At 39.1% G+C, this 26,072-nt stretch overlaps 1 protein-coding gene across 6 annotated transcripts in view; it reads right to left on the bottom strand.

Annotated features, from left to right (window-relative positions):
• birc6 (baculoviral IAP repeat containing 6) overlaps window positions 1-26,072 on the bottom strand; it is a 112,468-nt gene that overhangs the window by 65,324 nt on the left and 21,072 nt on the right. The window contains exons 10-48 of one of the 6 annotated variants that reach the window (XM_051134261.1): window positions 24,061-25,554; window positions 21,750-21,899; window positions 21,224-21,449; window positions 18,962-19,122; window positions 18,724-18,855; window positions 18,500-18,631; window positions 18,214-18,380; window positions 17,787-17,920; window positions 16,159-16,320; window positions 15,943-16,074; window positions 15,698-15,795; window positions 15,462-15,609; window positions 15,226-15,359; window positions 14,102-14,248; window positions 13,615-13,802; window positions 13,212-13,517; window positions 12,871-12,970; window positions 11,382-11,596; window positions 11,084-11,292; window positions 10,662-11,008; window positions 10,330-10,549; window positions 10,104-10,240; window positions 9,889-10,026; window positions 8,625-8,755; window positions 8,395-8,526; window positions 8,041-8,256; window positions 7,646-7,829; window positions 6,280-6,477; window positions 5,748-5,881; window positions 5,018-5,177; window positions 4,821-4,937; window positions 3,936-4,093; window positions 3,683-3,809; window positions 3,467-3,577; window positions 3,102-3,232; window positions 2,880-3,007; window positions 2,232-2,797; window positions 305-480; window positions 53-149 (exon numbers count right to left, since the gene is read on the bottom strand). In XM_051134261.1, the coding sequence (XP_050990218.1) occupies window positions 53-149; window positions 305-480; window positions 2,232-2,797; window positions 2,880-3,007; window positions 3,102-3,232; window positions 3,467-3,577; window positions 3,683-3,809; window positions 3,936-4,093; window positions 4,821-4,937; window positions 5,018-5,177; window positions 5,748-5,881; window positions 6,280-6,477; window positions 7,646-7,829; window positions 8,041-8,256; window positions 8,395-8,526; window positions 8,625-8,755; window positions 9,889-10,026; window positions 10,104-10,240; window positions 10,330-10,549; window positions 10,662-11,008; window positions 11,084-11,292; window positions 11,382-11,596; window positions 12,871-12,970; window positions 13,212-13,517; window positions 13,615-13,802; window positions 14,102-14,248; window positions 15,226-15,359; window positions 15,462-15,609; window positions 15,698-15,795; window positions 15,943-16,074; window positions 16,159-16,320; window positions 17,787-17,920; window positions 18,214-18,380; window positions 18,500-18,631; window positions 18,724-18,855; window positions 18,962-19,122; window positions 21,224-21,449; window positions 21,750-21,899; window positions 24,061-25,554 (8,043 nt within the window). The remainder of the gene's footprint in view (window positions 1-52; window positions 150-304; window positions 481-2,231; window positions 2,798-2,879; window positions 3,008-3,101; window positions 3,233-3,466; window positions 3,578-3,682; window positions 3,810-3,935; window positions 4,094-4,820; window positions 4,938-5,017; window positions 5,178-5,747; window positions 5,882-6,279; window positions 6,478-7,645; window positions 7,830-8,040; window positions 8,257-8,394; window positions 8,527-8,624; window positions 8,756-9,888; window positions 10,027-10,103; window positions 10,241-10,329; window positions 10,550-10,661; window positions 11,009-11,083; window positions 11,293-11,381; window positions 11,597-12,870; window positions 12,971-13,211; window positions 13,518-13,614; window positions 13,803-14,101; window positions 14,249-15,225; window positions 15,360-15,461; window positions 15,610-15,697; window positions 15,796-15,942; window positions 16,075-16,158; window positions 16,321-17,786; window positions 17,921-18,213; window positions 18,381-18,499; window positions 18,632-18,723; window positions 18,856-18,961; window positions 19,123-21,223; window positions 21,450-21,749; window positions 21,900-24,060; window positions 25,555-26,072) is intronic. The other 5 variants (XM_051134266.1, XM_051134262.1, XM_051134263.1 and 2 more) reach the window with 5 other exon arrangements.

Genomic DNA, 26,072 nt, shown 5'->3' with positions numbered 1-26,072 from the left:
GACCAGCTCAAACAGAGTTTTATCTCTTTAGAAAGTGTTAGTGTTGGCATACCCATGTCATGGAAGGCTTTCAAAGCCTCGCTGGTGTCAAGCACTCTCAAAATAAACCACAGTAATGGCTCAGAGAGCTGACAGGTTGATAGAGATCCCTGTCAAAAAAATAATAAAACCACTCAACATTGACGAGACGCAGTGACAAATACTCAGAGATTGTTTACGGTTTTATATTACTTCTTTATATACGAAGAATGTATGTCCCCTAAAAGGTAAAAATTATTGGAATGTGTTCTCTTACGAGTCTTACCTGTCGGCCCATATACCCACAGGCCATGTAAGTGAGAATAGGCTGCAGCATGACCTGGACAGATGTGGCTCTTTTACTCAAAGTAGTCAGGATGGTAAAAAGGCCATCGCCCACTGAGATGGCATCCAACCCACCATGAAAGTTCTCGTGTTTGGTTAGGTGAAGCCCACTAGCACCTACAAAGAGAAAATTCACGTTATACAAATAAGTCTCTTATTCTCACCAAATCGGCATTTACTTAATTAAAAAAAACAGTAATTATGTCTTTCTGCCTTCAGTCGTAAAAAAATGTTTTTCAGGAAAACACTCCAAGATTTTTCTCCATGTAGTGGACTTTACTGGGGATTGGCGGGTTGAAAGTCCAAACTCTAATTTCAATGCAGCTTCAAAGGGCACTACACTACCTCAGCAAAGAAATAAGGCTCTCATCTAGTGAAAAAACTGGTCATTTTCTTTATAAAAAAAACAAACAAACAAAAATATATATATATATTTGGAAAAAAGAAAATGTATATACTTCTTAACCACAAGTGCTTATCTTGCACTAGCTCTGGGATGTGCGTTTACAACATGACACATGTTGGAAAGGTCACGCGTTGTTAGTTCTTCTGGGTACTCCGGTTCAAAAATCCCATTTTCTCCTCCAACTTCAAACTTCTCCGACATCATTGTTTTACCTTTCTTGTAAAGACAGCGTTTGTATAGATGCTGTAAAATCAAATTCCATGACTTTTAAAGCACTACTTTTTTTGATTTTCAAGGACTTCAATCAGAGATCTCACTTAAACTATGTATTATCTTTCAAATTCTAAAAAAGATAAATAACATATCATAAATAAAAATATACTAACAAAATTATACGGCAAGTTCCAATCTAAATCAAATGACTCAGAACCGGCTCCAAAAATCCTTATCTAAATCAAATAATTTGTGAACCCAAACTGAATAATGATTTGTGAACCATCATGTCAGACCATGACTCATTTATGAACCAGCTCTGAAGTCGTGGTCTAAATCAAATGATTCGCAATATGTCATCCGACTGGAACGCTTCGAAACAGTAAATCATTTTGCGACAAAATAGTTTAACTGATTTGGAGTTTCGAAAAGCACAGTTTCACCCATCACTATACATGCTTTTTAAAATCATTAAAAGCAATGTCGTAATTCTAAAATGATTGGCTCTTTTAATTTGATCTGGTTTTTGCTAGTGAATCACTTGAAATGAATGATCGAAGTCACAAGTTAGCAATCAATCGGAGCCGTTCCAGTGTAATGCTGTTAAAGCCGTTAATGACTCACTCAAGTGATTCAGTTCATTTGTTTCTTTTTGCATCTTCAGCCATGTTTACACAACACTGTAGGTACTACTACTGGTTTAGCTTACCTGTCTTATGACATTAACTGAAAAAATTTTCACATAATTCAAGCACATTTCAAGTACCTTTTTAGAAATGCTATTTTCAAGGGTTTTCTAGGCCTTCAATTTCAAAAAGTCAAATTCAATCACTTCAAGCACCTTGTATGAACCCTATAAAGTGCATTAGTCTTTGCACGTTTACTTTGTAAACACTAAGTTGGTACTAGTGCAAGACAAGCATTTGTGGTTAGAAAGTATATAAATTTTTATTTTCTTTAGAAAATGACCAATTGTTATGCAAGATAAGACACCTATTCCTCAGCTGGGATCGCGTAGAGCCATTTGAAGCTGCACTGAAACTGCTATTTGTACCTTCAACCTGCTGGCTCCTATTGAAGTCCACTATATAGAGAAAAATCCTGGAATGTTTTCCTCAAAAATCTTAATTTCTTTTCAGCTGAAGAAAAAAATGTATGAACATTTCGGGTGACATGGGGGTGAGTAAATGATCAGGGAATTTTAATTCTGGAGTGAACTAATCCTTTAATTGAAAATAAGTTTCCATACCAATTATCATGGCCATGGCGCTGCTGTTGCACTGCCCCAATGCTGACAAGATCTGACTCATAATCTGCTGATTGGCCAAAACCAGATCTGCCACTCCTGCAGCTGGTCCCTGGTGTTGCGCTGTGCCGGCGGCCCCACACTCTTTGCTTCCACACACTTTTTCTTCATCCGACACGCTGTCAGTGGCTCCACCAGCTGGGGGCAGCCTCCCACTGAACTCCCGATCACCTGACAGCGGAAGCATCACCAAAGCATTGACCAGCTTCAGGAGGTCAAACATCAGCTGGTCTCGTGTGGTCTCACCACACACAGCCTTAGCATCACCAGGGCGGATGATATTGGCGAACAGGCCGCCGAAACAGGCACGAGCGCCTACAGAACTGTCCGAACCGCTGCGTGAGACGACTTTATCTGAACAAGTGATGTAGTGGTGAACCAGAAAGGTGATTGATTCGATGACAGCCAAGATGGTGGTCACAGAAACCACCTCAAAGTTCTGCTCCAGGGTGAACTCCAAAAGCTTAACCTGTGCATCTAACGGACCCTGACCTGACTGGAATGGACCCCTATAAGATGAAAAAGATGTTAAAGGTTCAAATGTTTAATAAGCACCAGTTTAATTACATAAATAGTGAATTAATCATCTACCTCTCGGTGGACAGGATGTGCAACAGTTTAAGCAGAAATTCGCTGAACATCTGTGGACATGTGGAGGACAGGTGCACCTGCAACCTGGTTAAAAATTCCTGCAAGGCTTGTGTTGCAGTGGGGCCGACCTGGAAATAGAGATGGAGAGGAAGTATGTGAGGCATTTTCCAAATATATCATTATGAATCCAGTCATGCGCATACTCTTCATTAAGCTTAATACCTGTGAGCTGTGCTGGCTGGTGCCGTGAGGGTTTCCTCCAGACAGGAAGCGCACAAGCACGTGCACAAGTGTGGGGTCAGACACCATCTGCTGGGCTGTGCTCTCCTGCACACCCATCCCACTGCTGGAGGCTGCAGATGCAACACACACATTATCGGGCAGAGTTAATCCGAAAGTGTGTCACCAGACTGTTTGCTTTTATAATCAGGTTGTGGAAGAGCAACACAACACGGATCTGCTGAGCTGGCGGGATTCCCCAAGAGAAAACCCACATATAGAAATCTAGGTCTCCCTGTGGGAACACCCACACATCTCAGTGAGTCCAGAAACACACCAAAGCCAGGCTTGGCCTGTCAGATACTCACCACTAGCAGGCATATTTGTCATGAGGGTAAGACTGTGCAGGACAAGACACCATGTTCTCAGAGACGTGTTGGGGTACCATGCAAGCACTGACAGGAAACTGCTGATAGAGGCTGAAAGAGAAAAGAATTATAGTCATTATAATCTCATTATAATCTCCTCAAAAATATGCTAATATCCTCAAATCAAAGTGTTCTATCATTTAGTGAATGTCACACCTTGGTTAAGAGGGATTGTGGGCACTCTGCTGGCGTTAAAGAGGAAGATGTCTGAGCCGCTCTCCTCTGAGCCTCCAGAGCAGGAACTTAAACTCAAAGTCAACCACAGCTGCAGTAAAGATTCCAACTAGACAGACAAAGAGATAAAGGTGGTGTAATTCTGTAACTTCTCACAGTAAAAAGAAGATTCAGGAAGTTAAATTTCAAGGCAAACTTGGTAAATAAAAGTGAGAAATCCAGACTATGCTCATACCTGAACATGGTGCACTTGCAATAAAGAGAAGAGTTTGTTAAAGCAGGTGCTCAACATGGGGATGGAAGATGGTTGTATCATCAGACTACTACTGGGGGGAGAACTGTGGAACCCCCCACGCAAAAGAGAGTCGTCTGTCCCATTTGCAGACTGGGCCACTGAAAGACAAGAGAAAAAAAAAGACCATGAGAAGAGAGGATGATACTAGTTACATTAAGTCAATTCACTTTAGAAAAAAACAAAAACACAGGATTCCCACACATTTGTGCTCACAATGACAAAATTCTGCAAAAAGAAATGTTTTAGAACTGAGTTTGAATTGAAAAAAAACAAACTCACTAAACACTAAAGTAAAATTTCAGTAATTTAAGAAACTGTTAACTAGAAATGGGTAACGTCAGTACTGGTAATTCGACAATTACCGGGGTTCAAAAATTTTCTTTAAGCCATTATAGACATTTTTAAGATGATTTCACCCAAAAAGTGATATGAGAATTGCAGAAAACGTAAGAAAAACAGCCTTAGATCTATTTCGTAATTTTTCCCCATCTCCTAAACACTAGGTGGCACTGGGCTTAAACTGTGCAGGACACACAAAAAGTATTAAGGAGAAGTATCCTCATGTCCAGCTTGGCAAGCTCTTTATTAAATTTATTTGTGCATTATTCAAGAATGGCTGGATCTATCAAAATGCCTTTAATTTTTTTGTCAAAAAAGTTCTGACAAAACTTTTGAGCCAAAAATTCCAATGATATCCAATTGAGTCTACAACAAAGATCTAGGAGTTATGAGCAATTTCACGTTTTTAATCACTGCAGTGTCTTCCTTTATATTGCCAGACTTTCTTTCACTGTAGGAACCCTGTACACATTTTTGTTAGCGTACCAGATGGAGATGTGGACGTTAGCGCCTGCAGTATTGCGTCTGCCTCCAGTGTCGCCATCATCTTCAGCATGAGTTCTGCCTGCTGTTCTAATCCCACCTCCAGTCGAGCATCCAGCGCTGGGATAAAAACCAAGGTACTTTAGCACTCAAATGTTATTATATATTTTATTTTACTGATTTACTTTGACACTTCTCACCCTGAGACACAGACACGGAGAGGTTCTGAGATCCAGGCTTCTCTGTGGCGGCAGCCGCAGGCGGTTTGGACACAGGTATGCCCACACCCCCCGTGTAGGGGTTATAACTGTACGAGCCATAGTCAGCACCCCAGTAATCATACCAGGTACTGCTGATCGGCTGCAAGAGAGAACATATAAAAAGAAAGAAAAAACAACAAAAACAATCTCAGATATTCATCTCTGAGAAAAACTGAAAAATAATTTACTTGAAAAGAGGTTAAAACATTGGCTTTGCATAAATCAGATCTAAATATTACAATCAAACTTGAACTACTAATGTTCGATTACATAACACATGCAATATAGGGGTGAAACAGTTAACTGTACAGTTCACTTCCCACGGTTCTTTATGCACATTTATACCATCTAACAACCAGAATAAATGTTGTGTGTGAATTATAATGTGTCTGCTCTCAATAGTAATTATGGCTATTTCCATGTTGCTTAAATTGCTGTACTTCAAGACATTTCACAATGTAAATGTCTGCAAACATTGTCTTGCATTTTTCAGCAACTGAAGAAAATGAGTAATTGGACGGGTATGAGAAAGCTGAGAGTTTAAAATACAGGTTAAGAGTATCATATGGGCTATCAATGTAACTGACCACAGAACCGTGAGAAATTGTAACCATTACACCCCTAATGCTGAAAGACAGAAAAGGAAAGATAAAAAGAACGAGGTCCATACCTTAAAAACCTTGGCGGCGAGTGGATCTTTTTCCAAATCAATATCTAAAGGATCAATATCAACATCCATCAAGTCTTGTAGCAAGTCAAAGTCAATGTCTTTATCTTTTTCCAAAGATGACAGTGGAGGAGCACCTTTGGGCAACGAAAAGACCTTTAATATTGCAAGAGCAGCGTACCAAGAGAAGCAACTACACAGACAGCCTTCTTTAGGACGTCCAGCTGCCAAACTCCTCTTAGACGGACAGGACGCCTGAACAGTGGATCGCTGACCCATTTTGAACGAGTTTTGACATAAATCTAACCCAATGATAAAATGACCATAGAAGTATATAGAGTCAAAATCATCTGCACTGTTCCAACCTCCTGTCCACTGCATTATACCACTATTACATATCAATAAAAAACGCAAACACAAAAATACACATGCAGCTCATCTAAGAGAGAAAAACAAACAAATAAACATTAGAAACAAAAGAAAGGTGCGGGTCCGTGTGAGGTGACGTGCTATTCGGGCGGGGTTACCAACGCACTTTGGAACACAGAGGATGTCCCGGGTGTACCTGCGATGATATCGGGTCCCAGAGGCTCATCGATGGTCTCCACCAGTGGGATGGGGGTCGGCTGGGGGAGCGAGTCATCAGAATCCACTACAGAAGCAGCAGCGGCCCCGGCCTCATCAGCCCCGGCCCCCTCCATCCCATCCGCACACACTGGAGACAACAGCTCTCCTGAAAACAGATTATAACATCTAAATTAGGACTGTCACAATTCCTCGATTCAATTCGAGTACTCGATTCTCAGTTGCATTTTGCCTGTGTCAAGTAACTGGCAAAACACCAAAAGTTGCACATTCCACAGACGGGAATTCATGAAATGCATTATTAGAGAATCCATGATATATTAAAACCCATTTAAAAATCATAACAGCATAATGCTATTGTGAATTCACAAACACTACAATTCAATTAAATAAATATATGCAATGCAGGTACAATATAGGCGCTTTATTTACACACGTGTAGGTTAGGTATGTGCGTGTCCACATGAACTGTTATTATTTGCATGTGTGGAGCGTCTCAAACTCCAAACTCAAGTTTGGGTTTATTATAACGGTCAACTGGGAAAGCAACGAGCAAAACTTAAGCAAATTTGTAAGGTAAATAATTTATAAACCCAAGCAAACACAGGTGAATACATCAATATCTTTCTCAATATGCTAACTGTTCATCGCAATTTAAAAATAAAAGTTTAAACATTTTGATGTCCACATTGTTGAGAAATTACAGTGGCTGTAGCATTTCTGCCATAAAGAAATGGCCAAATATTAAAGATCAAGTGGTCATTTGAATTAAATGTTGTTGAGTCAATATTAAACACGGATTAGTGCAGTAAAGTGTAAAAACAATCATCAAGCCAATGTACATTAGCTCTACTGTTTATAATATATTATGTATTTTAAGTTTTGCTCAAAAAAAACATGATTACTTGGTTTTGATACTTTATTTGAACTAATTATTGTTGCCTCATTACTATTATATATGTATTTTAAGTCATTTTAAAAGATATTGTTCACTTAGATCTATTTTATTACTACAAAAAAAAGTAAACATAATTACCCAATTACTCGATTGATCGTTAGAATAATCAACCAATTACTCGATTACCAAAATAGTTGTTAGTGACAGCCCTAATTTATATATAAAATAGACATATAAAACATAATTTATAATTACCCAATTACTCGATTAATCGTCAGAATAATCGACGATTACTTGGTTACCAAATTAATCATTAGTAGCAACCCTAATCTAAATATAAAATATGGACACATAAAAAAATGTATGACAGTCCGTGGGCCACTGGGAATATCTCTTCAAACCTAAAACACACACACACCTGCAAGGATGTCCTGCAGCATGCAGGTAAGGGAGTACTGGGCCCAGGCTCCGCCCCATGAGATGTCCCCACGGTTAAAGTCCGTTCCCACCAGTAACAGCAGTAACCTCTCCAGCTGCTGCTCTGAAACCACCTCACACAGGTGGATTGTGGGTCGCGTTGCATTTGCTATTCTGGCCAATACCTGAGCAGGTGCATGAGATTTAGAACATTTAAGATAGATATGGTCTATAACATAGATCTAATAAACAAATTCTTTTTTAAGCACAAGGAACAACTGAAAAAAAAAAAAAAAAAGTAATAGATTCCAAAGTTCAGAATGGTACTGTAGCAAAATTCAATGGCATTCAAAACCAGCACATTTTTTCTTCTGTATGTAGAAAAGTATGCTGCACCTTGCAGACGAACAGTAGAAGGTCTGCGTGACATGTAAAGTCCATGGAGAGGAGGAAGAGAGCGAGCTTCTGGACGACGCAGATGCAGCGCTCGTGAGATAGCGTGAAGGGCAGGAGCTCCACCTCAGGGGTCTCTTTTGCCACCGACGCCTCTGAGTCCAAGGTGGAGCGTGGCCATTCGGCTGTCCGCCTCAGACGGATCAGATCTTTAAAGTGCTGCAAAAGAAAAAGAACCACAGGGATAATGTTACAATCTGTTAAAAGGCTATCACTGATATTAATTGTGGCTACCACTAATGTTGTCCCACACTCACTCCTAAGGAACAAGGAGATAACAAATGTTTCGATTCTAACCTTAGACGTGGCTTGTTTGAGTTTGGCCTGCTCCACCAGCAGCTTGTAGGAGGAGCCTTTGTTGCTCTGTATTTTCTCTTTCTCGATTTGCTCTACTAAAGCCTTCTGTTTGGCTTTCAATAAATTCAACTGCTGCAATGAAATGAGAATTGATCAACATCCACACCAAGTAAAAATGAAAAGATTTCAAGTGCAGGTAAGCACAGGATGTTTGTACGAGACACGTGTACCTGTTTATGGTGGACTAGCTGTTTGCGGATCTTGCGTGAATATAGTCGATCTAAACTGCTGTTGTTGCCTTTGGCGGATCTGCTTGGGTTCTGAGACTGCAGACTGTTGTTTATGAAACTCCACTGGTTCCCTGGTGTGATTGGAAAGAGGAAAACAAAGACTCGTTACCAGTGAAGAAACATTTCTATGCAGTATGCACACTACCATTTTCGATAGAAAAAAAATACTTTTTATTCAGCAAGGACATTAAATTGATCAAAAGTGACAGTAAAGCCATTTATAACGTTACAAAAGATTTCAAATAAATGATGTTCTTTAAAGCGTTCCATTTATCAAAAAATGAGAAAAATGTATCAACGTTTATTATGCACACTGACCTTATTCTAATCCATCTCTTTTAAAGTAAGAATTAATGTTTTCCCTCTCTTTCAATGTGAATTATTATTACAATGTTTTTCTATTTTAACATACATTAAAATCTAATTTATTCCTGTGATCAAAGCTGAATTTTCAGCATCATTACTCCAGTCTTCAATGTCACATGATCCTTCAGAAATCATTCTAATATGCCAATTTATAATCAGTGTTGGAAACAGTTGTGTTGCTTAATATTTTTCTGGAAACTGTATTTTTTAAAGATTCTTTGATGAATAAAAAGCTAAAAAGAACAGCATTTAAAATAGAAATCCTTTCTAAAAGTATACACTACCATACAAAAGTTTGGGGTCAGTACATTTTTATTCTTTCTTTTTTTTCTCCCCAAAGAAATTAATATTTTTATCCAGCAAGGATTTAATAAACTGATAAGAAGTGATAGCAAAGACTTAAATTGTTAGAAAACATTTCTATTTTGAACAAATGTTGTTCTTTTTAACTTTTTATTCATCCAAGAATCCTGAATAAAGTATCACAGGTTCCAAAAAATATTTGGCAGCACAACTAATGCCAACATAGATAATTCTAATAACAAATAAGAACATTAGAATGATTTCTGAAGGATCATGTGACACTTAAGAATAATGAGTAATGGCTGATGAAAATTCAACTTTGCATCAGAGGAATAAATTATATTTTAAAGTATATGTAAATAGAAACCATAATTTCATATTGTAATAACATTTCACAATATTACTGTTTTTCAGTATTTTTAATCAAATAAATGCAGCCTTGTTGAGCATAAGACACTTCTTTAAAAACTTTACAATTCTTACTGATACCAAACTTTTGAATGGCAGTGTACTTGTCCAAGCTTAAGAATTTCACCTGTAAAGGATCTTTCTCTGTCTTTAGCCCCAAGAGGTTTCTTAGCTGCGGTGGCTTCATCTTCCACACTGGCCACATAGTCGAGTAGTCGAGAGACCAGCATGACCACCCAGCTGATCATGGGGATATCCAACACACCTATAAACACAAACAAAACTGTAACATCACCATAAACACACATAGATGCAAATTACATCTCATTCTCAAACAAGCACCTTCTGTCCTGCGGGTCTGTGCAGCACTAGCCTGTTGCAGAGGGGATAGCAGTGTGTCCAGAAGGTTCAACAAACCCTCCAGAACCCCACTGTTACTCAAAGATCTTTGGCCAATACAGGACAGCAACATAAACACCCTGAGAAAACGAAAAGATGGAATGAGTATCCTTAGGAATAGTTATGATAATGTTATACAACTTCGGTAAGCATGTGTTGTTTGTGTTACCTGTCCTGAGGGAAAATAAGCAACTGTTCAGAGTTGTAGAGCTCCTGCAGGACATTAGACAGGAACTGGCCCCACCACCTCTCGCCTCCACACAGCTGCACCAGCAGCAGACCTGCATGCAGACGGATCTTAGGAGTTCCGCTGATGCACAACTGCTTGAAGAGCTCTTCACAAGCCTGTGCGTGAAACGTGTTCTGCAACACTGAGGGCACAGAGTGACCTGAGCGAGAGAGAGAAAAAAACATTAATTCTGACTAAAACAGACGGGTTAGAATAAAGTCAATGTGATTTTAAAAAAGTGAGGTGGTGCTGGGACCGGCTGCCTCCCTCACCATTACAGCAGTGCAGCAGACTGAGAAGTGTGTCCAAAAGGTATCTGATGATAGTTCGGAGCTGCTCTGTAGAAGAGTTCTGTACCAGCTCTCTAGGGTCATAGGTCTCAGGTAGGTGTTTCCGGGTGGCTCCCAGAGACACGCGCAACCTCTGGACAGCGTGATGCGCCAGGTTGAGCTGCAGCTGGAGCTGGATGCAGTCTTGGTAGGCAGAGAAAACACGGGAATCCTCCTCGACTGCTTTATCAGGCTTGCGCAGGAAGTACTGTGCATTATTAGCACTGTTTAGAGGTGGCAGGTCGATGTTCTGAAGTAGCGTCTCAAGTCGATGACAGGCCAGATTATACCTGTAAGAGATCAGCATATTTAATTAATATCTTTCAAAAAAAAAAAAAAAATTGAATGAATGGTAGCTCATTAACCTGCACTGAATGTCCTCCTGTAGGGCCACCATCATTGACAAATGTTGATCCAGATCTGGCTGACTGGCAGCTTCGCTCTCTCCCCTCAGAGGGTCGTGCATCAGCTTCAGTTCACTTTCCCATGGCAGGATATAGGTGTGGCCATAATAGAAACCCAATGGGATCTTAGCCCGGGCATTAGTGCTGCCATATCGACCAATCACAGTGATCTGGAGGAGGGGCATAGAGTGAGTGACAAAGCAGAAAGCAAACCGCTATGAGCCCTGTACACATTTGATTATGCGAAACATGTAAAAACCTTCATGAATCTGCAGACGGGAGGAGGCAGTAAGTCATGTAGAATCAGCGAGTGCGTGCTGATATCTGTGGCGACCACGAGTCGCCTTCCATCCACCTCCTCCCCGAGAGTCCAAATGTCGATGGAAAGGGAGGCCAAGTCGGCGCATGTTGGGATCAGTGCATCCGTCAGCAACACCGGCCGGCCGAAATCTAGAGTCACAAACCGCCTTGCACCTACAAAGAAACATTCAGGCTTTACATCAAAGATCACACAATCAAAGAATGTTGGCAAACCAAAACATAGCAAATGCAGGATCCATAATGAGGAATAAACAGTATGTTCTGCAGCAGTGATTATCAACCAGGAAGCCAGGGCTAATTAGGGGGCCTTGGCAAACTTCTAAGTGGGCCTCAAGATGACTCAAAATGTTTTAACATAAGACAAAACTTGCTCTAACACAAGACAAAATCAAGGTATTTCTTCTTATAATTTAAGATCTTTCTTGAAAAACCTACATATATTCGACCCTGGACCACAAAACCACTCATAAGTAGAATGGGTATATTTGTAGCATTAGCCAACATTACACTGTATGGGTCAAAATTATACATTTTTCTTTTATGCCAAAACTTATTAGGATATAGATGTTTCATGAAGATTTTTTTGTAAATTTCTTATGGTAAATATATTAAAACGTAATTTCTGATTAGTAATATGCATTGCTAATAACTTAATTAGGACAACTTTAAAGGCAATTTTCTTAATATTTTGATTTTTTGCCCAAAGCACAATGGCGCTATATGCCGATGTGCTGCCCGTGAGGCTACTGACACTAATTCATGGGTATTTTTTCAATAAATATACATTTTGCAGTCAGGTCAAGCTCTAAAATACTTTTTGGAGTTGAAATGAAGTAAAATAAATATAATTACAGTTAATATTTAGATTCTTTTTGTGGTTTTATCATTTTAATTAAAAGAATAGCGCACACAAAAATTAAAATTCGGTCATCAATTACTCATCTTCATGTCGTTCCGAACCTGTAAGACCTTCGTTTATCTTTGGAACATAAATCAAGATATATAGAGGTTTCAGACCCTCCATAGACAAGCAATGCAACTAGAATGTTCCCAATCCTGGAAACATAGTAAGGACATCAGTAAAATAGCCCATGTTTTGTAGAATAAAGTCATTATTTTTATTTTTTTTGTGCACAAAAAGTATTCTTGTAGCTTCATAACACACTACGTATCTTGGTCTAGGAACATTTCAGTTGCATTGAGGGTCAGAAAGCTCTCGGATTTCATCAAAAATATCTTCATGTGTGTTCCGAAGATGAATGAAGGTCTTACGGGTTTGGAACGACATGAGGGTGTGTAATTCATGACAGAATGTTCATTTTTGGGTGAGCATAATGAACTCCCTTGGAAGTTTGCCGGGGCTCTCATTGGGTCCCGGCCCCGTGGTTGAGAACCACTGTTGTAGTGTGAGTGCTAACGCGAAGTACCTGAATGCATTCGCTCGATTATTATGGACTGATGTGGTGGAGGCTGTAGAAAGTGAGAGGCCTGCGAGATTGCCAATGCCAAGCCACTTCCTATGGGGTTCTGGAATGACAACACACACACATTAGCTGAATGCAACCCACAAGTTCAACTACAGAAAGTAAATAAACTGCACACGGCCACTTTTAGGAAAACAACACATCTTTTATGCTAGATTACCAACTAAGCCTCTGCTATTATGCACAAATTTGTCACAAAACCAAATTAAACATTGATAAATAATCATTTAAACAGTATGAATATATATAATCAGGAGAACAAACTTTTGGTTTTCAGATCTTACTGGTTTGGCTTTCTGTGTGTTTTTATTTTGTGCTGAAAGGTTCACAGGTGGAGGATCAATGACAGATCCCGGAAAGAGCTGAGCCAGTTCTACACTAATAGCTGCAGACACTGCCTCGTTCGGTGGGGTGAGAGGAGGCGTCATGAACAGCGGTGTAGTTTTAGGAGTTGGCGGGATGACATCAGAGGGGTGGATGAAGAAGCCAGGGGCGGAGGACGGGTTGGATGGCACTGAGTTGACGACGCCTGATGCTGCGGTGGCTGCTGCTGAGGTGGTCTGGTGAAGTTTGGCCTCCAGCTTCGCCTTCTGTTTCAAAACATAGCCAATTAAATAAAATTCAAAGAGTACTGAACAAATCAAGACATCAAGATTAACACAAATAAAGAATGCATTCACGTATAACCTGCTGCTGGAGTTTTAAAAGCTGTTGCTGCTTCTCCTGAAGAACTTGAAGCTGCTGTTCGGCGGACACCATTGCATGAGATAGAGACTGCAAGGCCACCTGTGCAGCTGAGCTAAGGGCCGTAGATGCTTCGCCAACAGTCCCAGCAGATAGCCCTGTCACTGTGGGCGTCACGCCAAAGGTGCTCACTGCAGAAGAACGTAAATGGAAGCAGGCAGAGATTTTAGCACTAAAGGTGCAGTCGCTTTTACTGGTGCTCAGCGAAATATTGCAGCCAATTCAAGTAGAAATCAGATCGAGTTTTGCATGAGGCTGAAAAAGGTTTTTACAGACTTTGCAACAGGTTACATATATAGCGTCCAAGCTACATTATTAACAATGGACCTTTTTTGCCCATGAAATTTTGGCTAGTCAGGTCCATGATGGCACAGTTGGTGGTAAAATATACAAGATGTTGAAGAGAGGAAAAGGAAAGTGGGATATGTACCGGTGAACATACTTGCATCATCCCTCTCCACCCTGGTGCCATCACTGGTGGAGACGCAAGTAAAGTGCAGGGGTTCGACCTCCAGCAGGCCGGTCAGAGCAGTAAAACTGCCCTCTGCCGCCCCGCTGCTGTTGACCTTCCCATTACCTGATATTAGACACAAAACAAGTTAAATGCCTCTCTTTCCTATTTTGATATTTACTGACGAATGTACACTACCAGTCAAAAGTTTTTGATCAGTAAGGTTTTTCATGTTTTTAAAGAAGTCTCTTCCGCTCATCAAGCCGGCAATTATTTGATCCAAAGCACAGCAAAAACAGAACAATCTTGAAATACTTTCACTGTGTAAAATAACTTTTCTTTTTGAATATATTATAAAATTTCATTTATTAGTGAGATTTCAAAATTGAACTTTTAGTTTCATAACTGTAGTCACATGATCTTTCAGAAATCAGTCTAATATTCTGATTCGCTGCTCAAATAAAACATTTATTAGTAATATGTTGAAAACAGAATTTAACAGAAAACAGAACAGTAGAGTTCAAAAGAACAGCATTTATCTGAAACAGAAATCTTTTGTAACATTATAAATATCTTTATCATCACTTTCGATCAATTTAAAGCATCCTTGCTAAACGAAAGTTTTATTTCTATAATTTCTTTCCCAAAAAAAAAAAAAAATTATACTCAAAGCTTTTGAATAGTGTAGTGTTTGTTACAAAAACTTTGTATTTCAGATAAATGCTGATCTTTCAAGAATCCTGAAAAAATGTGCTCAAAAGTTTAGAATATTGATAATAAAAAATTGTTTCCTAAACAGCAAATTAGCATATTAGAATGATTTCTGAAGGACCATGTGACAATGAAGACTGGAGTAATGAACCTGAAAATGCAGCTTTGATTACAAGAATAAATTACATTTTACAATATATTCAAATATAAAACTCTTTTTATAAATAGTAAAAATATTTTCACAGCTTCACAGTATTATTTCACTGTTTTAGCTGCACTTTGGATTAAATAAATGCAGGCTTGGTGAGCAGAAGAGACTTTTTAAAAAACAATATAAAATCTTACTTTTGACTGGTAGTGTAAGTATGTAAAGGAAGAATGCAAAGACACACCTGAGAGAATATCGGACAAGTCGATCTCATCCGACTGGACCCCAATGCTGCTGCTGAAGGCATTCTTACAGGAAGACCCGCTCACCTCCAGGTCAAACAGTACTGGGTCAAATGGAGACCCATACAGGCCATATCTGAATAGAGATGACAATGACAAAACCATTTAATTTCCTTAAAACAATCACTTCTACATGCTCAGAAAAAGATTTTTTTTTGTTCAAGTATATGAAGCTGACCTGGTCTGCAACAGCGCCTCAAGTGGAGTCAGGCGGTCCTGCAGCTGCCGAGAGACGGCAGTGAGCAGAGAGGCGCAAGCGGTACTGCAGCCGGCCAGGTCCTCGTCTTTCACATAATTTAACAGGACAAAGTACCAGAAGACAGATCCTGAAAGACAAAGAGAGACATAAGCATTTTATCTTTTTTTTTTTGAAAGAAATTAATACTATACATTTACAACTATCAAGAAAATTACCTCCTGTGGCAGCAGCAGGCAAATAAGGCATATTATCCAGAAGAGCTTTAAACAGAGCCTGGCCAAAGCCTTGCTGACCAGGATCTCCTTTACCAGTACTGAAACGTCAGAGACATTTATCCATTAAACTTAATGAACAAGACATCACTGTATCTGCACATTAACTAGACAGTCTAGTGAGTTTAGTTCTGCAATGAGACTATGACTGAAAATCAGAAAAAAATATTGTAAGGTTACAAACTCACCTAATACAAAGTGCAAGAAAGCGAGAGCATTTATGAGCTATACTGCGCCCAGCCTCAAAGAAACATGCCCTGATGATGTCCGTCAGCCGTCTTCTAGTTTTAGTCAAAAGGCCCTCCTTCCCCTCCCTCAAACTGAAGAACAAGGGATTACGAATTCATTAATAGAGGCACAAGATTAAACTAAGAGTAAAATACTGTCCCACAGTGACAACTCACCTGCAGGGTCCGTTGGAGTAAACCCCTGCCAGCCAGCAGAGGATGTCCAAAATGAGACTCTGACAGTGTTCTGAGCTCTGGCCATCTTCTCCACGCTTACACAAACCTCTTAGCAGCTTTTCATGAAGCTCAGGAAACTGAAGCATTGCACAGCGTTGCACTCTGGGAAATAAAAGCACGTTCAGACAAAGGACTGGATGTTGTATTCCTTAAAATGCCCCACTGGAACAGGGTAATAATTGCTTTCTTATTGTGTAAACACTGCCACTCAACCATTTGAGTTGACAGTAAGGTTTTTTTCCAGTAAGGACATTTTTATTTTAAAAGAGACGTGTTTTTATTATTTAAATTTTAAATAAATGCTGTTTTTTAAACTTTCTATTTATCAAGGATTGCAAAACTGAAAATAAAAATGTCATCACAGTCACCACAAAAAATATTAAGCAGCACTACTGTTTTCTACATTAATAATAAAACGGAACTTAAGCACCAAATCAGCATATCAGAATGATTTTTGAAGGATCATGTGACACACGAAGACTGGAGCAATGGCTGCTGCAAATTTACACTGTGTTCAAAAGTTTGGAATCTGTAAGATTTTTAATGTTTTTTAAAAGAAGTTTCTTATCGGAGAGATTCAAAGTTTGATTGATTTTATCAAAAATACAGAAAAGGTAATATTCTGAAAGATTACTGCAATTTAAAATAACGGTTTTCTATATTAATAAAATTTAAAATGTAATGTATTTCTGTGATGCAAAGCTGAATTTTCATCAGCCATTATTCCAGTCTTCAGTGTCAAACTATCCTTCAGAAATCATTCTAATATGTTAATTTATTATCAATGTTGTGCTACTTAATATTTTTTTGGAACCTGTGTATCTTTTTTCAGGCTTTTTGATTGATAAACAGTTAAAAAGAACAGCATTTATTCAAAATAGAAATACTTTCACAATATATATATTTTTTTAATTTAACACACCCTTGCTGAATAAAAGTATTAATTTCTTTCAAAGAAAGAAAGACTGAAAAAAAGTTATTGACCCCAAACTTTGAACGGTAGTGTATATTGTTACAAAAGATTTCTATTTTAAATAAATGCTGTTCTTTTTAACATTTTATTCATCATTTTATTCATTCATTTCAAACACTGATAATAAATAAGCATTTAAGAATGATTTCTGAAGGATCATTTAACACTGAAGACTGGAGTAATGATGCTGAAAATTCAGCTTTGCATCACAGGATGAAATTCTACTTTAAAGTATAATAAAATAAAAAAACACTATTTTAAATTGCAATAATATTTCAGAAAATTAATTAAATCAAATAACAGCCTTGATGAGCAGAAAAGACTTTTCTAAAATAATAATAATAATAATATTTTTATTTATAACAAATTTTATTTTTTTAACTTCTGAATGGCAGTGTAGCTTTGCTTTCACAGGAATTAATTATATATTAAAATATTTTAAAAAAGAAAACAGATATTTTTAATAGATCAGTTTTACAATATATTTTTGACAAAACAAATGCAGCTTTATGAAGCATAAGAGACAGAACATTAAAAATCTTACCAACTCCAAACTTGTGAATAGTAGTGTATAGTACATAATTATATCTCTTACCTTTCTTTGGGTACAGACGTTTTCTTAAACCTCCTAATTGTGACAGACACTTCCTGGAGCAAGTCACATCCCCGCAAGTTATCAGGCTTTTTAGGGGTAGACTGAGGGTCTGCTTTAGACGTGGAGGCCTTTTCCTGAAAAGAAGAGAGATTTTATGGTCATCAACTGGCCTTTTTCCCTTCATGCAAAGAACACATCAAGTACAGAGTGATTTATTTTCTGAAGCAATGCAGCTGTACAGCCACTAGAGGTCTGTATAGCAGTTAAACAACTGTTCTCATCCCACAAACCAGCACTCAAAGCAATGACGTCAGTCTTAGCAGGAATTAGTGAATTGAAAAGCTTGAATGAACACAAAGGATTACACACTTCAGTTTAAAAACAGCACGAAAGGCAATTATAGTTCAAGTCAGTGTTTGTACTATACCTTGGTGGCCTGAGCCCTCTGCAGCAGGGATGAGAGCGAGTGAGCTTTACTGCTGTGAGGTTTGGCTGAGGGCATCCGCACAACCGGCCTCAAGCTCTCATCCAGACCCTTATCATTCACCGCCTTAATGTGCACCAAGAACGAGCGATACTTTCCCCCTGCCATGCCTAGAAAGGCAAATGAAAAGGAAGATGCTAATGTTAATGAAAAGGAAAACGCAATTATTTTAGTCTACTGGCACACTGCTGGATGGCAGGAAGTGGTTGCTATAAATAGCATGGGTAACCTTTAAGGAGTTTAGGACTTGTAAGGCTCAGCATCCCTGCGTGTCCAGACAGATCCAGTCCGCTGGACAACCACACCGGCCCACACAAGATATCATCTTTGTGCTCCTGCAGGAATGGACACAGCCTGGAGCCTGAGACAGATAGAGATGTATTATTAACGAATGCTGACAGACGTCAAACGGTTTTAGGTGGTCAAGATGGCTTAATCATTAGCTCTCTTTACCTGGCGACTCCTCGATGTCCATGAACTGGATGTCCTCTGAGAAATCATGCAGATGTGGTTGTCCGTTCTTCTCTCCATTTGAGTGCAGTACGTGAGACAAGGGGAAAACAATCTGCCTGTCCACTGCCGTCTCTGCAGTACAAAGATTTACACAACAAAAGATTAATTTGGGGAAGAAAATAAGATCAAACTGAACCAGGGAATTAACAGTATCTTTTTCTATTTAAGAGTGACTCACCATTCACTTTGCCCAGGCCTGGTGCTTTGTTCTTAAGCAGTGTGACCTGGATTTGTGGGATGTTAGTAATACTGCTGTTTAGCACAAACTTGAAGTCCACATGTCCAACCATGCAGGCTTTGGGCAAGACCAGCTCGAACACGTGCTCGTCCCAGCTGGAGCTAAAGAGAGAGATTACACATTACATGCAAAAAAGCAGGAAACCTCCACAGAAACATTACAACTTTTTAAATTAAATATTTATATTTTATGTATGCCTTTTCTATTTGGAAAAAATCTAAAAATAAGTTTAATCAATATTTTTTTAAATATCCATTAAATGAGGACACCTTAAAATGACAAGAAATTGTATTGTGCTATCTCAAGCTATATAATTTATTATGACGATTTTTCTACCTCGTGTTTTGGTATTTTTGTCAACGCTGTTACCGACACAAGGGTTACTAAATACTAGAGTTTAATTAGAACTCATATGCCACTGAATGACTTAGGCATTAGCTCAATAATATACTGGGGTGCTATTTAAAACGTTTGAATTTTACAAAGACAATCTTTAAAAACAGGGTCAAATCTAATCAGTGTCATCCCTGTTACCCACATGTCAAAACCTGTTACTCTAAAAACTAACAGGTTTGATTATTTCAAACAAATTTGCTAATTGCTACCTAATAGTCAAGTTCAAAAAGCACATACTGTACACTTTGAAAGGATTTTACCTGTAGATACTGATTATATTAAATGTAAGAAATAATTGTTTCAATTTACTTTTTAAAAATGGTAACAGGGTTGACATTTCATGATGGTCCCCCTTAGTCAAGCCCATAAATAATCCAAAATAGAACATTATAGAGGAAAGAGAGATACATGTTTGTTTTAAGTGTTGGAATCCTGGTTGAGAAATGATGTAACCTCCTAGTAATGATGTCACTTGAATGTACATTATTTTACAAGGTTTTTTTGATGAGGGGCTGACATGAAATCACCAATAAAACAATACAATGATTTAGATTTTGCAGAAAATGCATACATGCCCAAAACAATGCTTAACAATGAGACTATATTTAGAACAATATCCAAATGTGATTTTTATATCATTTTGCCTTAAATTTGCAAATTAAAAGTCTAGCTGAAAAACAAAAATCATAGAGAGGGACAGGCCAAAAACCTTTCCCTTACCAGCATAAGTGATATTTAAATTATTTAAAATAATACTTAATTGATTTTATGTAATATTGATGAAAGCATACACAGTATTGTTGTGTTTAAATTGCACATTTATTTGTTATATTAAATCTATCCTTGATTATTCCTTAGGGACGCAAAAGGCACCGATTTTGTGGAACGACCTTTTTGTGTGTGTGAGCTACTGATCAGATTTGAGAACCAGAAAGAACTGTTGTATAAATGTGTGTGTGTGTGTGTGTGTGTGTACACATGTTTTTGTGACAAATCAGGACACTATTTCATATAATGACATGGGTATAACATAGGTATAACAAGAAGAGGGTGAAATATGAGGACATTCCGAGTGTCTCCATAATTCAAAACGCTTATAAATCATACAGAATGAGTTTTTTTGAGAAAGTAAAAATGTGCAAAGTCTCCTGTGAGGGCTAGGTTTAGGAGTAGGGCTGATGTAGGCTGATAGAAAATATGGTTTGTACAGCATAAAAACAATAGAAGTCTGTAAAAAGTCCCCACAGTTCACAAAAACAACCCTGCGTGTGTTCTTTTAAAAAGATTGTTCACCCAAAACTGAAAATTCTGTCATTAATTACTCACCCTCATGTTGGTCCAAACCCATAAGGCCTTCGTTCATCTTCAGAACACAAATTAAGATATTTTTGATGAAATTCAAGAGCTTTCTGACCATACATAGACAGCAACGCAACTGACATGTTCAAGGCCCAAGAAGGTAGCAAGGAAAAAAAAATCTGGTTCAAGCTAAGAGAATACTTTTTGCGAGCAAAGAAAACAAAAATAACTTTACTTAATGTCTTCTCTGCTGTCTACGCAGGGTCAGAAAGCTCTCGGATTTCATTAAAATATCCTCATTTGTGTTCCAAAGATGAACAATGGCCTTACAGGTTTAAAACGACATGAGGGTGAGTAATTAATGACAGAATGTTCATTTCTGGGTAAACTATCCCTTTAACTACCACTGTTTTCATATACAAATGAATGTGTTTTAAAGGGATACTTCTAAAGTACTTTGAGGGCAGATGTATGTTGAGATGTGTAAGGTTGTTTGTGAATACACACCTGTCGCTCTGTAGTTTCCAGGTGCGTGTGTGTTGCGCTGCGTCGCCGTGGTGCTGCTGGTGAAGGTGTTGTGGATGCCGCCTTTGCTGCTGTTCCTGCTGCACCTCCACCCAGCAAGGGGGCACTGTTGCGGAGAAGCGTGGCGTCAGCGTTTCAAATCGTGTTAGTTCCACCAGTGAAGAAAGCGTCTCTACGGTCAACGGCTGGTCCACTAGGAGGTCAACTCCTGCCAAAAGACACACCGCTTACTATACTGAACAGTTCCATGAGAAGCAAACCACTATTTTACTGCTAGTGGGATCAGATGACACAATGATCAAAGAAGAACACAGAGGAAAATTGTCCCGAAAGCACACTGTGCATCAGCTGTTAGACAAAATTCAATTCAACAGGATCAAACTGATTTCTTAAGGCTTTGATGTGAGGTAGCCGAAGGGGCAAATTAAATAAACTATCTGAACCTCTGCATGATGTTGGACAGATACAAAAACACACAAAGTTTAATGTACTTCCATGTGTCACTCACCTGTAATACCTGGGCTTGAAGGATTTGATGTGGGTTTTGCTCCGTCCAGTAGTTGCTCTGCCCTGTTAGACAGGGGGCCGTCGACAAAAATGTCGGCATCATCGATATCATCACACACACCTCCAATTTGAAGGAAATGAAGCTCTCCACCTTGATACAACAGAAAAAAACCTTACTATGTGACAAGTGCTCAAGCTTTAGAAATAACATTTAAATAACTAAATAAATGTAGCATGTTCACTGCAAGTATTAATTGCTTCCATCGCTTAATGTGAGTTGGAGACTAAATAGTCAGATACCTTTAAAAAAAAAAACAAAAAACAAAAAACAAAAAAGTACTGGCACACCTCTTCAACAAACCACACAATTTATTTACTTCTATGCATATCAAATATTGTACACACATCATACTTAGGGTCAGAGGCTTGTTCAACTCACTAAATTTACAGATAATTTACTCATCCCCTTGTCATTCAAGATGTTCGTGTTTTTCTTTCTTCAGTCATAAAGAAATTGTGTCTCTTGAGGAAAACATTTTAGGATATATATATCCTACAATTTATATACTTTTTAACCTCAAATGCTCGTCTTGCGCATACGAACTCTGTGTAATCCGGGTCAATACAGTTAGAGTATGTCAAAAAACCCCATCTAATTTTCACCTCTAACTTTTTTCTACCTTTATCTACCCTAACTGTATTGATCAGAGATCGCATGCGCATCGCAGAGCTACACAAGATGAGCATTTGAGGTTTAATAGCATATAAACTGTAATTTTTTTTTTTTTTTTTTTTAGAAAATAACTGATCGTTTCGCTAGATAAGACCCTTCTTCTTTGGCTGGGATCGTTTAGAGTCCTTTGAAGCTGCATTTAAAATGCATTTTGTAAGCTCAAAATCACAGGCACCATAAAAGTCCACAATATGGAGAACATTCCTAAAATGTTTTCCTCAAGAAACAATTTCTTTACGACTGAAGAAAGACATGAACATCTTGGATGACAAGGGGCTGAGTAAATTATCTGTAAATCTTTGTTGTGGAAGTGAACTTCTCCTTTAATGTATGTCTTATAGTAACTGATTTTCTCTTTTTTTCCATTCTAATTTTTTCTGAATTCCGTTTTTTCCCATTTTAATTGTTCTAGACTCTGTTTTAATGGTTAAATTATAAAAATATTCATCAAAAATATTCATCTAACTAACTGAAATCATGAAACTTATTTTTACACAATTTAACAGCAATTTATTAAAAGTTTAACAAAAATTACATTAAGGCCATGAATTATATGACCCTGGACCACAAAACCATAAGGGTCAATTTTTTTTATTGAGATTTATACGTCATCTGAAAGCTGAATAAACCAGCTTTCCATTGATGTATGGATCGGACAATATTTGGCCGAGATACAACTGTTTGAAAATTTGGAATCTGAGGGTGCAGAAAAATAAAAAAAATTAGAAAATCACCTTTGAAGTTTACTAAATTTTATGAAATTTACTAAATATCTTCACAGAACACGATCATTACTTAATATCCTAATGATTTTTGGCATAAAAGTAAAATCAATTTTGACAATTTTTATACAATGGATTGTTGGCTATTGCTACAAATATACCCGCACTACTTATGACTGTTTTTGTGGTCCAGGGACACGTTTTTTTTTTTTTTCTCTCTCTCAAATTCAGTTTTATTTTTACCAAATTCTGTTTTCTCCATTAATTTTCTAGATTCCATTTTATGGTTTCATAAAATATTAATAATCAAAAGCATGTTTAATTATCTGATTTTATAAATAAATAATTGATTACTATTATTTTATTTATTTCCTCCTTTTTTTTCCCAGAAATACTGTGTTTTTCATTCTTTTAAGAAGTTTTAATAATAATTTATTATTAATAAATATTAGAGATTTATTATAGGCAGTATCTTAAAATAAATATAGTGAGAGACATCAAGAAAAACGAAAGTGAAAGGCAGGGATGGAATTCCCCTATTCTAGATGATAAGAAATTCTCACTGAGCAGCAAATCACCAATTTTTTTTACTTCAGCCAGTCGAAAGAGCAATGCAAATTATAAAACAAGGTCACTTCTCATGAATACAAGCGACATGGTTTGAGAGTATTGGCCCTGTTTGAGAGTCGGCTGAGCTCACTATGATAAATAAGAACCTTATTGGTTACCATGACGATGAGGTATGTGTGGGCAGCAAGCAAAACTGAAAGAAACAGTGAACTGCCACACCTCATATGCCCTTATCAATGAACAACACATGAAGAAGCCCGTTGTAAACAAGCATTTGGGTTGCTTACCTTTTGTGCAGGCACATAGCCGGTCAGTGCCTGAGCAGTAGGTAACAGAGACGAAGGGGTCCACCTCTTCTGTTCCCTCTTTTTTGGGTGGCTCCACCTTGGCCATCACCTCTAGGGTGGACAAGTCTAGAATCATGATGTAACCAGCCTGCGTAGTCACCACCAGGTGTCCAAGTCCAGCCACCTCTCCTCTCTTTTCCTTCCCAACGACAGTTCCCATGCTCGGGCCAGCTGTCACTGCTGACGCTACCGTCCCGGTGCCATTTTTGAGCCCTGAAGGTGTAGACTCCTCTGAAGTTTCCTCTCCATCATCCTCTCTGCCATCCAGCACATCTGGCGGCAGGAGGAGAAGAGACGTGACGGCATCCCGAGGGTCACGAATCTGCTGCACCTTCACCGGTTCCTCCTCCAGGGTCACGATGCGGGTGGAGTAATTCAATTTGTAGAGTGCAAGGTATCCGCCGCCACCACTGCCCCCTAGAGGTCTGGAAGTATGGGGCTGTTGCTGGTCATGAGGGGGCAGGATAAGAGGGGTCTGTGGAGGAGAGGTGCCCGAGTGGGCATCGTGGCCATTGGCCAGTGTCTGTCCTTTGCGATGGCCACAGAGGGCCGAGTGCAGACGGTTGAGGGTGTTTAACACCTCCACCTGATTGATAGCGCTAAGAGACTCTACGGAGCACGGCTGAAGGCCGACTAACAAGTGTAATCCATCACTGCAGGGTGTGATGGAGTCAACGTACAAGTTCTCTTCCTCCAGTGCTTTTGGCAACCGCAAGCACTGCACCAGAGAGCCCGGCCGCGGAGCAAGAGAGCTCCACTTTTCCCCATCCAAAGGTCCTAGCCCAGCCGCCGCATCCGCGAACTGCTGGATGTACGTGATGGGAGGGTCCTGCAGCAGCAGCTGCTCATGAGAGTCAAACTCCATCTCAATAATCTGCGGGACAGTGAATCCCTCCTCGTGAAGCCCTTTGCTCATCAGGTTGTTCATCTGGGTAAACACCTTACCTGAAGACTTCTCATCTGCTTCCTTTATGCTGTACAGGAGTAGTACAGGCATAGTCCTATGCACAGGGGCGGCTGGTGGTAGATTTGGTGAGCCCAGGTCTGTGGGGGGATTACAGGACTCGATCTCCATGGGACCCTGGTCCGGCACAAGCCCCTCAGGGGCAGCTGTCCTTACTGGGCTATCCATGGAGCGTCTAGACGGAGGGGGACCTAGTGGAGAACTAGCTGCTGACCGGTAGCTTAGCAGTCCACCAGCCAGCAGGCAGGGGAAGGGAATGTTGTGGTGCTCGGCCGGCCTCTCCTTTGCCTTCTCGGCTTTTGGGGGGCCCAGTGAGTGCGGAGGGTTGGCCCCGAGCTCCTCCAGGTCTTTAACGGTGTCCTCCAGCACACTGGCCACTACCTCCCACTGCAACTTCTCAGGCTGCTGTAGGACACTGAGAGCCGTGACTCCCAAACTCACCTCCATTGTCTCTTTCTGACCCAGTGGGCCTACACAAATGGAAAGCAGGAGGACAATAAATAGGGTGTTTAGTGAGAACACTGAGTGCTGATATGAAAACTAAGTCTTGACTAATATTAGTTTACTTCCAGAATAAAAATCTGAAAATCTACTTTTCGTCAATGAATAAAAACAAGGCGAAAATGTTAGGGAGGGATGATTTGGAAAGAGATTCATTCAGAAAGAATCTACTGTGTGGTTAGTAGGTTAGATGTGTATGTTTGAACCATATCATTTTCTATTGATCTATCCGGCAGGACATAAGCTAGCATACATTTGCTGCAAGTCTCATAGAATGCTAAAAAATTTCAATATCTGAGAGTAAGAGAAGAGCAGACATATGGATAAATTTAATGACGGAAAAGAGAACTCAATTCGGTCCAGACACCGAAGCAGCGCCTCTCACACAGTAGCGTCTCATGAATGGAGAAATACACACAAATTGAGGTCAAATTGTCTGTTTTGATGAGGATGTACGTAAACACTCGGATACATCTTATGTGAATGT

Source organism: Labeo rohita, chromosome 17 (assembly GCF_022985175.1).
Source record: "Labeo rohita strain BAU-BD-2019 chromosome 17, IGBB_LRoh.1.0, whole genome shotgun sequence".
NCBI classification, from domain to species: Eukaryota; Metazoa; Chordata; class Actinopteri; order Cypriniformes; family Cyprinidae; genus Labeo; species Labeo rohita.
This window is presented reverse-complemented; position numbering and strand designations above follow the sequence as displayed.